Raw genomic sequence first — 16,054 nt, 5'->3', positions numbered from 1 at the left:
AATAATATAGTCAGGTTAAATAAACCAAAGTATTTCTCAGTTTTATGTAGTTCATTTTTACATTATGTGATAACCGTCTATAGGTGTTTATAAAAGGTAGCTAGAAAAATCATGGAGGAAAAGGCTATGAAACATTTTAGTTATGATAGCTATTTGAAGCTTATATATATTTAGAGGTAGTATGAAACTGAATAATTAGCAGCAACTTGCTCCATTTCTGGGGAGCAGTTTCCTGAACTATGGAAAATATGATCATGTTAGGAAACTGAAAGTGGCAAGAAAAGAGGAAGACTTAACATGAGGTGGATGGACTTAGTAAACTAATGGCTTTTAGTCTGCAGGATCAGAATAGGCCTGTTCATGATAGAACTTTGGGAAGTCATTAATCCAGAAAGTCACCATAAATTGGAAACTTCATTAGGGCACATACCAATCTGCTGAATGAGATGGGACATGGCTCTAACCAAAAAAGGCACCTCCCGTATGTTAGAAAATATCAAATACAAGAACAATGGGCTGTAGAGTAAGAGAAGATTAAACAGAGTTGCAATATATTTTTCTTTAACTTGGAAGTTTTTTGCCTGACACTCAGTGTATGGATCTGGTTCAGAGGAGTAACCACTGCATTCGAACATTTGCTATTTTACTTAGGGACACATGTGCATTCGAAACAAAAAGGGTGCACATGAAAAATGTAGTCTCCTCAAAGTACTTCAAAGCAGTAAACATGTCACCGCTTCTGAATGTTTTAAAGAAAGGTATATGTAGTTTTATATGTGTCTCTATATTTGAGAGGAGTTCATAATCTGATATCCATTCCTGAGTCTAAAAATGTATAGTGAATAGGTCCTATGGTTAAAATTACTTTAAATTTTTCACATCATTCTCTTTCTTGCAATGAACTCATTCGAAAAGCAGAAGAAATATATATGGTAGTGGCTGGATTCTTGTTTGCCTTTGAGTAATATACTTGTAACACTATGCTTGTGTAAGTGTTTGAGGCATTACGCCTAGGTAATGAGAATAGTCCGATCAGTTGTGTGGTTCCTGTGGCATCTGTTACATAGCACACATGCAGGACTGGTTGGCGAACAGTACTTCTGTGCTGTGATTTTCTGATCCAGTTCTTCTCCTTCATATGCCTCACAGGAAACTACGTACCAGGATTTCAGGCAGTGTATGCTGAAAGAGGGCTGGCTCAGTGAGTTAGGTATCTGGCTGCAGAGCCAGATATTAGGAGTTTGATTCCCCTCCCCATGTGACACCTGGGAATACAGCCAGTATGTGCAGCCTTGGGCAAGCTCCACAGTCCCAGGACAACCCCAGAAGAAGGCAATGGTACAGTACTTTCTATTTAGAAAACCCATGGAAAGTGTTCCCACAAGGAAGAATTGACTTGACAATTATGATTATGCTGAAAGAGAGGAATCTGCCCACAGCCGGCCACTCAGTTTCAGAACTTATTAGATTTGAACCAAGGTTTTTACAGCCCAGACTGAAATATCTGTCCATTAGTCAAGAATGCCTCTTTTATGTATTTGCTCCTTCAATTTCAATTCTATAAGGATGAACAGCAGTTTATTCAATTGCTAATTTTTCCATAGATGAATCCCACTTAGCTCCGTAACACTAAGTTAAAAGAAGACTAAAGCTTAAAATAGTAATGCTTGCATGCACTGAAGTGAACATAAATTCAAACAGCTCACTGTAGCATAGATCATACATACTTCTTGTGGTACGAAGATTACTCGTAAGTCATTAACAGATAAGATATGGTGGAAGAAACAATAAGTAAGTTCATTGCCACACCTACTGAGCCACATGATGAGAAAAGTTAATTTAAAAATTCAAATGGCAGGGAGGGAAAGACCTTATGAGCAGCTCCATCCAAAATGAATTCTGCACGAACTCCATTGTTTTCAGGACTTCTGTAATCAAATAGTGAATTCGTGAGGTATGTCATTCCTTTTGTGCTCAAATTTTCACCACAATGGAAAAAATAGGTCTCCTTTTATAAAGACAAAATAAATAAACAATATTCAGCAGAAATGAAGAATTTCAAGAAAGTGTTTTCCACATATTTTATGACAACTGGCAGAGGGAAAACTAAAACAAAAATTCACAGTCATTCTAATTTACTTCTGAGACCTAGCCAGAGACCAAAGTAGATAACATGAAAACATCACAAGACTATGCAACAAATCAGATTTGTCTACATATCAACTTCACAGAAAACAAGTTTCTGTGTGACATTCATAGAATCATAAAATAGTGAAGTTGGAAGGGGCCTATAAGGCCATTAGGTCCAACCCCCTGCACGATGCAGGAATACAAATCAAAGGATATCTGCCAGGTGGTTGTCTTAAGTTTCTCTTGAATGCCTCCAGAGTTGGAGCACTCACCACCTCTCGCGGTAACTGGTTCCACTGTCATACTGCTCTAACAGTTAGGACGTTTTTCCTGATATTCTATCGAAATCTGGCTTCCTGTAATTTGAGCCCATTGTTATGTGTCCTGCATTCTGACATGATTGAGCATAGATCTTGCCCCTCCTCTGTATGACAGTCTTTCAAATATTTGAAAAGTGTTATCATATCACCCCTCAGTCTTCTTTTCTCAAGGCTAAACATGCCGAGTTCTTTCAATCTTTCCTCATAAGGTTTGGTTACCAGTGCTCAAGCCTATCAAGATCATTTTGAATTTTGATTCTGTCTTCCAAAGTATTATCTACCGTATTTGCTGGCGTACAAAACGACTGGGCGTATAAGATGACCCCCCCCCCAACATTTCCACTCAAAATATAGAGTGGATGGCTCTGCTGTGGTGCCAGCGCTGGCTGCCCGGGGCTCTGCCCGGGCACGCCCTGGAAGTTTATGGCCAGCAAGGAGGAGGGCGAGGAGGAGGGGAAGCGGCCGGCTGTAGCGGAGGAGCCTTGGGGTACCCCACTTGTGACCTCCTCCCAGTTGGAAAAGGAGCCGTTAATCATCACCCTCAGAGTATGATTCTGTAGCCAATTGTGTATCCACTTGACATTTGATCTATCCAGCCTACACCTAGTTAGCTTGCTAATCAGGATATCATGGGGCATTTTGTCAAAAGCTTTGCTGAAGTCAAGATATACTATGTCTGCAGCATTCCCTCTGTCTATCAGGGAGGTTACATGATCAAAAAATGAGATCAGAGTAGTCTTGCAGGATTTGTTCTTGATAAATTTGTGTTGGCTTCTAGTAATTACTGCACTGTTTTCTAGTGTGAAGTCATATGAACTAGAGATGGGCACAGGGCTTGGTTCAGAGGTTCATGCCAGTTTGTACATGCCACACCACAGATGCCATGCATTCCCTCCCCTGCCTCCCTGGCCAGTGCCCCACTTACCAGGTGCAATCCTCTCTTCCTCCTCTTTGGCTCTTCAGCCAGTCCCCAGTAGGAGCATGGGCTTGCCTGTTCCACCTCCTTGTCTGAGTGGGTGATCAGCCAAGGAGATGGGGCATGGAAGTCCATGCTCCTGCTAGGGATATCCTGAACAGCCGATGAGGAGGAGGTAAGAAGCACGCTCAGGCTGGTGGGTGGGGGAATCCAGCCAGGGAGGTGGAGGAAGGGAATCCACGGCACCACACTTATGAACCAGCATGAACCTCTGAACCAATATTTGTGCCCATCTCTACACTGAACCTAGGAACTGAGCAACTCTGTTGCTGGAAACCCTCTGCTGCCTCAGCAACTGTGTCATCTTGACACATGGAGCTATGCAGGATAGCAATCTTTGTCACATAATTGAATCTTCCGCCAAATAACTTTAAGAGCAACTATATAGCAAATCTAAACAAGATAAGTGCAAAATGCACTATAAGGCATTTCTGAATACGGTAGGTCTACAGATGAAAGTGTTCTCTCATTTTCCATAGGAGACAAAGGATCTGCCATACCCTAACACAGAGGTCTCAAACATGCAGCCCAGGGGGCCATTTGCGGCCTGCCGGATGATAGTTTGCGGCCCCCGCCTTGCCTGCCTCCCCCGAAGCGCCCACATGTCCTCTGCTTTAAAAAAAGCCAAGCCTCACTCGCCGGCTCTCTCCCAAGACAGCGCCTCTTGCACCCTCCATCTGGAACTGCAGGCAGGCAGCAGTTACGGATGGAGGGTGCAAGAGGCGCTGTTCTGGGGGAGAGCCGGCGAGCAAGACGCACTGCCATCCCTTTTCCCCCGAGCATCTGAGCCACCACCGAGCGATGCCTGAGAGCGGAGCTCACTCCCAGCCTGTCCTCAAAGAGCGCCTCTAACAGCACCGCCACAGCAGCCACCTCTTCCAGGGAAGCAGCTCTCTGGCTCTCTTTCTCTCTCGGCACCCCCAGCACCAGCTCCGCCAGTGGCCGCCTCAACACCCAGTGGTGCTTCCTCCTCCTCCTCTTTGTCCTGCTTCAGCCGCGTCGGCTCTGGAGGCTGCCTGGGCTCACCTTGCAAAGTTTGTTCCTCTGTTGTTGTGGGGGGTAGCTGCTGCTGCTGAGTGCACCTTTTTTTGAGGGGGGCCCTCAGAGGAAGATTGCTGGACCTCGATGTGTGTGAGTGTGTATGTGTGTATGTTACTGTGTGTGTGCATGTGCCCACATGCACCTGTGGGGGGGCACCCCGTTCTGTTTAATTTCACAGGTACCAATGGGGGCTTTTCTCCTTTGGCAAGGCGATTCTGTGAGGTTTTTTAAAAAAAATTATGTCGTGCCCTCCTCCCCCCCGGCCAGCACTCCCTCCCTTCTCCGCTTCTTCGTCCTGGTGGTGGTGGTAGTGAGGAAGGAGCTGGAGGGGGTCGTCGCCCGTGACGAGGGCTCACCTGCCCCCCCTCCTCCGAGCCTTAGCTAGGCTAAGGAAACTCCTGTGCAGCTTCCTCCGGCTCTTGCTCTGCTTGACGGAAAATCTGAGGCGGCCCAGCCTCACCCAGACTCTGCCTCCAGCGGCCCCCAGGTAAATTGAGTTTGAGACCCCTGCCCTAACAGGAAGAACGAGATCCAAAAATCTACTGTGGGCACTGGCAAAGACTGTCTTTAACATATGCCCAGTAATATTTTCATTTTCTTTAAAATTCAGACCCCCACACTACAGTAAGTATTATTTTAAAACAGTGGTTTCCAGTCTTCGGTAACCCAGGCTTCTTGGATTGTAACTTCAAGAAACCTCAGCCACAGTCAGTGGTGAAGTCTGAGAATTGCAGTCCAAGAATACCAGGATTACCCAAGGTTAAGACCTCTGTTCTAAAACATGTTTCAGTTTCAACAGCCCTTTGCTATGCAGAATGATGGATTCCTACATGAGAGACATGACCTCCAAATCTGATTAGAATGTGCAATGGGGATTTATGGTTCCTAGCTAGATCTATCAAAGAATTCTACAAGCATTTTCCCAGTCACAATACATATTAGTATAACATCTACAGTAATACCTGTAATCCAGTAAAATATAATTTTTGTACTTACGGCATCATTTCTATTCATATTCTCCTCAAAGTCTTTAATCCCCATAATGCCTTTAAGACAAAGAGCTTGGCAACCAACAAAGCCTATCTGGCAATCAAAGAAAGGTTCCCCATTCATGAGGACCTGGGGAAAGAATTTAACATGACATTGTGCCAATGTAAAAGCTAGAAAAGAATCAATATTCAAATGTTCATGTATGTGGTCCATCACAAAGTTGTGTACTTACTATATATGAAATCAATAGCTCCATGGATTAATTTATATGGAAGACTACAGTGGTGCCCCGCTTAATGATTACCTTGTTGTACGATGAATCTGCTGTACAATGAGGTTTTTGCGATCGCAATAGCGATCGCAAAAACAATGTTTAAATAGGGAAAATTCACTTTACTATGATCGGTTCCCTAAATGACTGCCCTGCCGTACAGCTTCCTAGTTTTAGCTGCCCATGTGGCAACAGCCAGTAAGCGAGAGAGACTGGGGCTATGTGTCACAACAATGGGAAGGGGAGCGAAAAAATTCGCTGCCTCCGCAGCAAGGGAGGCAAGCAAGGGGTGGGGGGGAACCAACAGACAACCGTAACAGCAAGAGTTAAATGGGAGAGGAGCCACCGCCGCAGCCAGTCAATGCCAACAGGCAAGGGCTATAAAGTACAGAGTTCCCAGAAGTGTGGAGGGGGGGGAGAGACCAAAATGACTCGGCACAAAGAGGCAGCAACAGGGAGCAGAATGCCACCATCGCGGCAAGCGAAAACCAACAGGCAAGGGAAGGTAAATGAAAAGGCTATGAATTAAAGCTCTCCAAGAAGTGGGGGGAGGTAAAAACGACGGTAGGAGTGAGCGAATCCGAGCCTTTCCCAAAGCAACGCCAAAGCCCTCACTAAAACAAGGGCAGCAAAGGGAGAAAGGTGAAAAAGGGAAGAAATGCTGCAGCCAGGGAATCCCTGTCAGGTTTTAAAACCACCCGCCTTCGCCAAACGCTGCGGCGTGCACAAACCGCTGTGCAGCTTTTCTCCTGGTGCGCTTTCCCCCAGAGTTGCGGGACCTCCTTTCAGTCACATACAGTCCCAATAGTCTCAACAGTCGCTTCCCAATGATCAAAAACAGCTGATCGTCGGGTTTTCAAAAGGGCCGCCCGCTGTGTAAAATGGCTCCCCGCTGTGCTTTAGGACGGATTCTTCACAAGACAGGGAGCAGAAAATGGCCGCCCTATGGAGGATATTTGCTGGACGCTGAGGTATTTAGCCCACTGGAACGCATTAACAAGGTTTTAATGCATTTCAATGGGCTTTTTTATTTCGCTTGACGAGGATTTCGTTCTACAGCGATTTTGCTGGAACGTATTATCCTTGTCAAGCGAGGCACCACTGTACTCTTGTCAGTTACTTGCACTTAAGCGAATCAAGTGGTACAGTATACCATTTGTAATGTAGAACAGGTTTAAAAAATTCAAAACGTGATGCTTATAGTACTACAGCTGCAGCCCCAAAACGGACCTATTGCAGTTACAACCATTCAATAACAGAGGAACATAAAATCAATATTATAACTGCCAGCTCAAAATAATGATGCTGATGAAAATACACTTGTGTCAAGAATTTTACTATATCCTATGTACAGAAGTAATGGAAAATTACCTCAACTGTAGTTCCTTCTTGTTCCCAGCATATTACTTCTCTTGATTTTACTTTCTGTGGACTGTAGTAACTACTTTCAGCTTGCATTTCAGTGAGCTGTGTAACAATATGAAGAAAGATCTATCATTAGTAAATGTTAGCATTAAACACATGTTACTTCTAATCCCTATGTAGAAAAAATGACAACAAAATACATTTTGTTATTGGTGAATATGATTAGGCAGGAAACAGGTGCGTTTAAAACATCTGTGACATTTTATGCACACTAGAAAATAACAACTTGCAATTTATGTATTGGCATTTATGTATTTTTTTAAAAAATCAAAGAAATTTTAAAGATTCTTACTTATATAAACAATAATAGAAAAAGATAAACTAACAGATACACAGGTGCAACAGAGATTACAAACTTGATGGAATATGTCTAAGTTTCCTATAACAGCACAGGAAATAATTCACAAGATGGACATTTTAAACCAAACCTTGTGAACTGAACTTCAGTCACAAAAGCAAAAAATCGCTTTTCATTTATGCTATGGTTGCTGTGCATAATGAAGCAAGAACAGATCAACAATGTAATTCTGACAGATTAACAAAATGCATTAATTAAAAGCAGAATAATGAAATTTTAAAACATTTAGACCTAACAGCATTTAGCTCTACATGGTTTGACATCTTTAACTGCCAAAACAATTCCTTCTCATTTTCTTATAACAAAAAATTCCTGGAAACTTTCATTACTTAGTGATTTCCAACTGTGTGTACACATGGTTGCTGTTTTCAAGCAAAACTCTATAAGGCTACAGCTCAAGTAAAATGGGATAAAAAGAACCCCAATCTTCAGCTGCATGCAATTATTCTAGAGGAAAAGCAATTAATTGATTAAAAGAACTGAAACATTGCAAGAACAATTTTCGACATTAGGAAAATGCTACATTTAATTTGGCATGATTTTTTTAAAGCTGGAACGGTATCAGCTATTCAGAATGCTAATGCAGAAACTTGACCTTACTTATGACCAAAATATGAACCACAAATTAATTCCATACATTCTTAGCATTCAAGCAGAACAATGAATTCTAATGTTTTCCGTCTAAGTGCCACCATAATTCTCTTATACATCCCAATTTACAGAGTAAAAATATAAAATTCAAGATGTTAGGATGTGGTAAAATTATTTTAATGATGATACTAAAGCACAAGTATTATTAAATACAAAGTCAGGCTTTAAGATTTCTGGTATGTCAACAAAGGGCACTGTTTACACTAGTAGTTTATTGCAAGACTTAGTGGTGATAATATTTGAATTAGAGTATGAGGTCACAGCATTCTATGTTACCAAACTAGCACTTTTAAATGGCTTCCCATAAAATCTGTGGAGGCTTATTCTACAGGCCCCTACAAAAAATATGAGGATCAGAGAGAATCAAAGAAACAAATGTACAGAACTGGGAATTAAACTGAGGGAGCACTCTGAGACAGTCATAAGACAGACCTTCTACATCTCCACAAAACAGTGTCTTAATCATTAGGATTTCACAGAAGACACCTTTGCTATCATTCCCCTCTAAATGGAGAATATTAAATTATCAAAACACATAGGTATAATTGTTACACTTACCAAAAAACCCTCCCTTTCCAAGGTAAAGATAAAGCACAGTAATAAGTCCCCTCACACTGACTGAAATCCTATCGCTTGGTATATTAAGTCACATTTCAGTAGGCTGACTGAATCACTGGAGATTTGGTGAGTCAACTCCATCATAAGTTCAGCTGATTCAAATGGCCCTACTCTAGTTGCAACTTACTACAGTACACCAAAGTAAGTCACAATTTAATTAATTGTATGCCATCAAATCCATTCTGACCTATGGCAACCCTTTCCAGGGTTTTCCAGGCAATGAGTACTCAGAAGTTCCCTTCTTCTGAGGGCTTCCTGGGATTATGCACCTTGCCCGAGACCAAAGAGGCTGGCTCTTCTGGGATGCACAGTGGGGAATTGAACTCCCAGCCTCTAGCTGTACAACCAGATACCTCACTGAGCTATCCAACCAGCAAGACGCAACTAGAGAATGCCAATTTGAATTACTGGAACTTGCAAGTGTGTTGACGCACTAAATTGCCACCGATTCAATCAGCCTATTCTGAGACTTACTACAGTAAGCAACAACACTTCAGTCACTGTGTGACACATGTACAGCAGATCTTCCCATACAGTAGGGATGTCTGTCACTCAAAAAAAAAAAACATAAGTTTTAACATAGGTTTTAGTCAGTAATTCAATCTACATGAAGAAGAAATTATATTCTCTTGGTTTTTAGAGGAGTCAATGACCATGTAATAATTGATGCCATTTTAGAAGAGTCATTAAGGTAGGGAAGAACAAATGATTTTAAGACAGTGGTTAGCCATCTATAGTCCTTTTTAATAACACTATTTTTATTTTTTTAAAATCTGTTTTTCACTTAATTGTTTATTTACATGAATCAGTCAACCTAGACAGAGCTTCAAATGTGAAGCATCTGAAGAGATGAACAATGGGAAGAGATGATGTTCAATTTCCAACACTGTACTATTTCTATTACAAAGGAAAATGACATCAGAGTGTCATTATCCAGAAAACTACTAGGATTTCCTGTTCAATTCTATCATTGCTATTTCATAGAAGTTCTAGTAATTTTGCTTTAATCACCACAAAAGTTAAATTAATTGCTTAGATTGTGAATCGAAGTGAGGTCTCAAAACTTTCTTAAGGAACAAAACTGAATTTGACTCAGACATAACTTTCCATAAGAGAAGGATTCCTCATGAAAAGCATTAATTCAGCAAAGGCTCTTGCTGGCAGAATGAGGGGAAGAAGCAATTTCCTCATATTCTGCCTTCCTCCTGCAGCTCTGTGAACCACTTACCACACTGTTGCAAAGAGATATAGGTTGAAGAATGAATCAGCAAAGTCTCCCTTACTCCAAGCACTTGCTGCTGGGGGGTGTGCCATGGATAGAACTGTTCATATGGTTTCTGGATTCAACTCAGAATCATTTAAATATGATATTACACTTTGGCATTCCTACGCCTAAAGAAGCATCTCTTTTTACATAACCCTACTCATGCATTATGATCTTCAAAACAGGTTCTCCTCATGTCACAATCAGAGGAAGAAGTACCTTATGCACTAACAAAAGAGAAGGATGGGGCACCAACTTTAAGAATGCTCTCCTGTTAGTCAAATGATTGTTTTTAACTTTACTTCTTTTTGTGCCAAATGGAAATGTTGCTTTTTGCTGAGCTACCCTGACTAGAATTTATTAGTCCCAATAAGAGCAGTTCCTGTGGCTGCTTCGCATAGTAAGTCCCAACTAGAGGAGGCCCACTGAATCAGTGGGAATTTGATAAGCCAACTGCTCCATAAATTCCATATGCTAAGGAACAGGATTTCTGCCACTGAATCAATAGAACTGACACAGATGCTGATTTACCATTCAACAATTGATTCACTTTTTCTCTAGTTGGGACTACCAACATGATTCTGTCCTATACATTTAAAATGCTTTTTAAATCTGATGTATTTTTTGCCCCTTTTTTAAAATCCCTCTTATTTTGTAATGTCATTTTTGTTATTTTTATGTATCTCACCCTGGGATCCCTTATGGCTGGCTAAATATATATCTTTAAAAAAATAAAAATATAAAATAAATAACATTTTCTAATTTTATTTAGAAATTTCTTATTACAGTATGTTTACCCTGCTTCTTTCTTAAAGGGTTTCCAACACTCCTCACATCCCTCCAGCCTACTCTACTGTTCTCACAATTCCACTGTGAGAGAAGGACAGGTTAAGCACCACTGATTGTTCCAAGGTCCTCAAGGCCAACATCAACAGTCTAACTACTACACTACATTTGTTTTTTTGTTTTTAATGATTATTTTATTTTCGTTAAAAAATATTACCAGATATTAAGGTCCAACCCTATACATGTTTAGGCCATCAGGCTTACACTTGAGTAAATATGTACAAGATCACACAGTTAAAAGCATTTAATTAAAGTGATCCTACATGCATTTTCTCATACTATTAAAGAAATAAGTGGCCCTCACTATTGTTCACCTAAAAAGACATATACTTCCATTAAAAATTAAATATTCACCTTGAAAGTGATGGTAGCCTTTGTACAATAAAATCCTATGGAAACAATGGGATCTTTGACTGCTGATAATTTCTGCTGATTCACTGTTGTTCCTTCATCTGCTCCAATAAAATCTCCCTCTTCATCATCATTGCCCACAATAGCAGGTACAAAAGACCAGGCCCATGACACCCATCCCTGCTGCTGATCCTCATCTTGTTGAACGTAAGATTCTAGAGAAACATATTGCAGATCTTTGGCTATTTCTTCTTCTGAACCTTTAAAAACAAAGAAGAAAAAATTATTTAGCTTACCCTCTGCAGAATTAGCCACAAATCTTGAAACACAAACCAATTTATTTTCATAGACGTACACAACAAATGCATTAAAGTACACAGCACTCTTCCAGCAAAACTTACCACACAATTAGCAGGAAGAGAACCTTATAATCCTTACTTCATACACCTTCCAAATAATGGTCTGAAAGTGTGCAAAGATCTTTCTTATTTGATACTCATAAGAGGTAGCAATGGTAACACAATGATTTCAGGCCAAACCTAATACTTTTAATGGTCTCTTCTATATATTAAAGCAAGCAATCACAAGAAGTAATCCTCCAGTCCTCCTCTTAGATGCACAACTTAATGTGGAGAAGCAGTTTGAGTGTTTCAGAAGGTGAGAGCTATACCATCGGAAGTCTAGACTCCATAATGAGTCTAGATTCCTAGTGAGGCCACCCAAGGCAGAATTGTCACAACTGAGTTACCAGACTAAGACAAATCCACTCTCCTCAGGAATAATGCGACCATCAGCTGACAATGAAGAAATGGAAATAGTTAAAGATTTCAGATACCTGTACCTTGGTTCAATCATCAATCTAAATGGAGACTGCAGACAAGAAATCAAGAAGACTGAGACCAAGAACTATTTCCCAGATAGGATCATTGAGCACAAAGATGTGTCACTGGAGACTAAAGTCAAGATAATTCATGCTACTGTGTCCCTGAGTGCTATATATGGCATGTGAAAGCTGGCAGGAAAATAAGTCTGTCCTAGATCAAATCAAGCCTGAACTTTCTCAGGAAGCTAAAGTAACAAAACTGAGGCTGTCATACATTGGGCCTATCATAAGAAGACAAGAATCATTGGAAAAGAACAGCAATGCTAGTAAAAGATGATGGCAGCAGGAAAAGAGGAAGACTAAATATGAGATAGATTGACTCCATTAAGGCTTGAGCTGGACAGTGGAGAACAGGACATTTTGTCCTGTTCTCACTTCCAAAACTGCCATAAATCAGAGGCAGTTGACAACATATAACAACAACAGTCTTCCAATGCAGCCACTGTGTTTACCTATTACAACAAAAACTAAAGGCTGGATCCATGTTCCATGGAACAAAGATGCTGCTCATGGAACAAAGCGTTAATTGATTTCCATGGGTTCTCAAGGGGTTCTAAGAACATGTTTTTAGCTGTTGTATGCCACCTTGATTCCCTTTTTAGGGAAAAAGATGTGATATGAATAAAATAAAATATTTCAAATCAGGGATCCTTCTAAGCATCCTCATTCATAGTTTCCCAATTCACTTTTGGGAGATTAGAAAGGATGCACTGAGGAATATGGGAGAAAAGAATCAATTTCAACCAGACCAACTGGACACCACTATGCTTCGAGCAAGAGAAAATACAAGGAAGACTGCCATCCAAGAGAGATAAAGGTGTGGTAGAGAAATATCTACTTACTTGAAATAAATTCCCATTTCCTGGGCCAGATGACTTGCATCCAAGGACACTAAAGGAACTTATACTGTAGATGTAATCACAGACACTGTTTACAAACTTTGATAATTCTCAGAGAACAGGTAAGGTTCCCAAAGATGGGAGAAGATGTTGTGTCCCATCTTCAAATGGGGTGGGGAGAACGTTTGGCATCTACTGAGTTGCCAGCTTGATATCAATAGCAGGAAAGTTGATACAACAGACCATTAAGCAATTAATCTGTAAGCTTTTAAGAAGGAATGATATGATTTCTAAGACCCAGCACAATTCCCTCAAAAAAAAGTCATGCCAGACTAATCTTCAATCTCTCTTTCACTCTCTCTCTCTCTCTCTCTTTAATAGTCACAAACTTGGCAGGGTGAGAGAAGTGTTGCTTTTGTCATTGTTTAGTCATTAAGTCATTAAGTCATGTCTGATTCCTCATGATCCCATGGACCACAAGTACGCCACGCCCTCCTGTCATCCACTGCTTCCCGGAGTTGGGTCAAATTCATGTTGGTAGCCTCGATGACACTGTCCAAACATCTCATCCTTCGTCGTCCCCTTCTCTTGCCATCACACTTTCCCAACATCAGGGTCTTTTCCAGGGAGTCATCTCATGAGATGGCCAAAGTATTGGAGCCTCAGCTTCAGCATTTGTCCTTCCAGTGAGCACTCAGGCTTGATTTCCTACAAAATGGATAGGTTTGTTCTCTTTGCAATCCAGGGGACTCTCAAGAGTCTCCTCCAGCACCACAATTCAAAAGCATCCATTCTTCACCGGTCAGCCTTCTTTATGGTCCAGCGCTCACTTCCATACATCACAACAGGAAAAACCATAGCTTTGACTATGCGGATCTTTGTCGGTGCTTTTTAAGATGTTGTCTAGGTTTGTCATCGCTTTCCTCCCAAGAAGCAGGCATCTTTTTATTTCGTGGCTGCTCTCTCCATCTGCAGTGATCATGGAGCCAAGAAACTAAAATCTGTCACTGCCTCCATATCTTCCCCTTCTATTTGCCAGGAGGTGATGGGACCAGTGACCATGATCTTAGTTGTGTTTTTTTTGTTTTGTTTTTTATGTTGAGCTTCAGACCATTTTTTGTGCTCTCCTTTTTTACCCTCGTTAAGAGGTTCTGGTCACTGCTGAGTTTTCCAAACTTGCTGGCGTATTGAGTGTAGCACCTTAACAGCGTCCTCTTAAGATTTTATATAGCTCCACTGGAATGCCATCAACTCCACTGGCCTTGTTGTTAGCCATGCTTTCTATCATTTGGTGGGGCCACTGTGAGGTACAGGAAGCTGGACTAGATGGGCCCTTGGCCTGATCCACCAGGGCTCTTCTTATGTTCTTATGTTGATGGCCAAAATCCCACTGTGCAACTACGTGCATGAAACTCAAGGTTGTGCCCATGGTAGTTGTGAAAGCATCAAGATGGAAGTGCTATCCGCACAGCATTTCTGCAGTTGCATTATACAAGTAGTTGTGCTTGGGACACACAACCAACTGTGCAATTAAACAGCACAATTTCTTGTTGTCAGCACATTTACACCAGCATAACTTTATGTTATGCCAACATGAACAGGATTTTGCCCACTGATCTATTCTGCTTTGTTCAGATGCCATCTAGAATACCGTGTCCAGTTCTGGGCACCACAATTTAAGAAGGACACATTGGAAAATGTTGACAGGAGGATGGCCAGGATGGTAAAATATCTGGAAAACAAAGCCTGCAAGGAGTTGAAAGAATGGGTATGTTTAACTTGGAAACAAAAGAATTATGAAAGTTATATTTTATTGTCTGAAGAACTGTCTGTTTTTCTATAGCTCCAGGAGGTAAGACTTAAAGCAATAGATTCAAATCACTTCTATTTTTCCAACTGTCAAAGGATCATGATGAAACAGAATACAAAAAACAAAATGCTAAACACCAAGCAGATCTCTCCTACAGCACACTTCATTATTAAGTCTCTCATGTCAGATCTTTCCTGTAATGAATTTAAAAATAATGGCTTGGCTGGTGGTATGTTATCACTGGAGGTAGCAGGTAAATAAAAATGAAGGAAATAAGCCCATGTGAACTCATGCTGAATTTATCTTTCCCTGTCCTTCCCTGAAAAGAAAAACAAAAATGAAACAGAACTCTGTCTTATAATAATAATATAATTTATTGTCATTGTAAGTATATACACAGTATACCATACAACGAAATTCACAATTTATATAACCAAAGATGTGTACAACAGCTGAGGAGGTTGAAACTTGGGCCTCCCAATGGAGTTCCTGTTGACACTCTAGAGGAATATAGATGTCAAAAAATATTCCACTCCCCCCCCTCCAAAACAACTACGAATTTCTGGAAAATGTACTCAAATGGCAAAGTGAGTATTACTGGTTTAACCAGTATGACTTTTTTTTTAAAGGGCATGAGTGGCATAATTGGAACAGTCATATATAAACCACTGTATCTCAATTCAAACTATGCAACCCACAAAAACATGTTACGGACACATTTCACACTTTAATTCTTTCTCAAAATTAAAACAGTTATATCACAAAACAATAGAGCTTTAACAACTGTGCAAGTCATGATAGTATTTACCCATTGGCCAGTATCATGTTCATGATAGCATGACATCAGAGTAGCTACACCAGAGTAAATGTGCCAGCATTATGCCAAGGAAATACAGTCTGGAATTGCGCAATGGATCACCTGTCCCCATCATGACTGATTATGCAATGTGCTAGGAGAAGTGCTTTGGGGATAGCACTTCCATATCAGCACTCACATACGTAAGTACAATGGATGTAATCTCAGGTTAAGCACATGTAATGGTGCAATAGGATTTCAGCCACTGAATCTTAAAGGTTTAAGGACCCTAAAATGAATTTAATTTCAAACATCTGTTTCAGAGTGTTTCTGGTTACATCACCTAAAAGGATTTGCCTGTACATATTTGTACTATGTTACTTTATTCAAGTTAGTTAGGCATCCTTCAGTCTCGAATATGGTAACGTGCTCTGTATGGAGGACTCGGAACAGCATCTAGTGTGGCTGAGGCGGCCAGTTCAAGA

General features: G+C 40.7%; 1 protein-coding gene across 5 annotated transcripts in view; it reads right to left on the bottom strand.

The window, feature by feature from the left end:
• Positions 1-16,054, bottom strand: part of VPS13B (vacuolar protein sorting 13 homolog B) — a 495,255-nt gene that overhangs the window by 422,979 nt on the left and 56,222 nt on the right. For all 5 annotated transcript variants that reach the window (XR_012086959.2, XM_020785369.3, XM_020785367.3 and 2 more), the window contains exons 8-11: positions 11,245-11,501; positions 7,100-7,195; positions 5,464-5,586; positions 1,871-2,008 (exon numbers count right to left, since the gene is read on the bottom strand). Coding sequence is in view for 4 of the 5 variants with exons in the window: in XM_020785369.3 (XP_020641028.3) it covers positions 1,871-2,008; positions 5,464-5,586; positions 7,100-7,195; positions 11,245-11,501 (614 nt within the window). In the remaining variant the exon portion in view is untranslated. The remainder of the gene's footprint in view (positions 1-1,870; positions 2,009-5,463; positions 5,587-7,099; positions 7,196-11,244; positions 11,502-16,054) is intronic.

Source organism: Pogona vitticeps, chromosome 4 (assembly GCF_051106095.1).
Source record: "Pogona vitticeps strain Pit_001003342236 chromosome 4, PviZW2.1, whole genome shotgun sequence".
In the NCBI taxonomy this organism is placed as follows: domain Eukaryota; kingdom Metazoa; phylum Chordata; class Lepidosauria; order Squamata; family Agamidae; genus Pogona; species Pogona vitticeps.
Note: the sequence above shows the minus strand (reverse complement) of the source record. Positions and strands in the feature narration are given on the sequence as shown.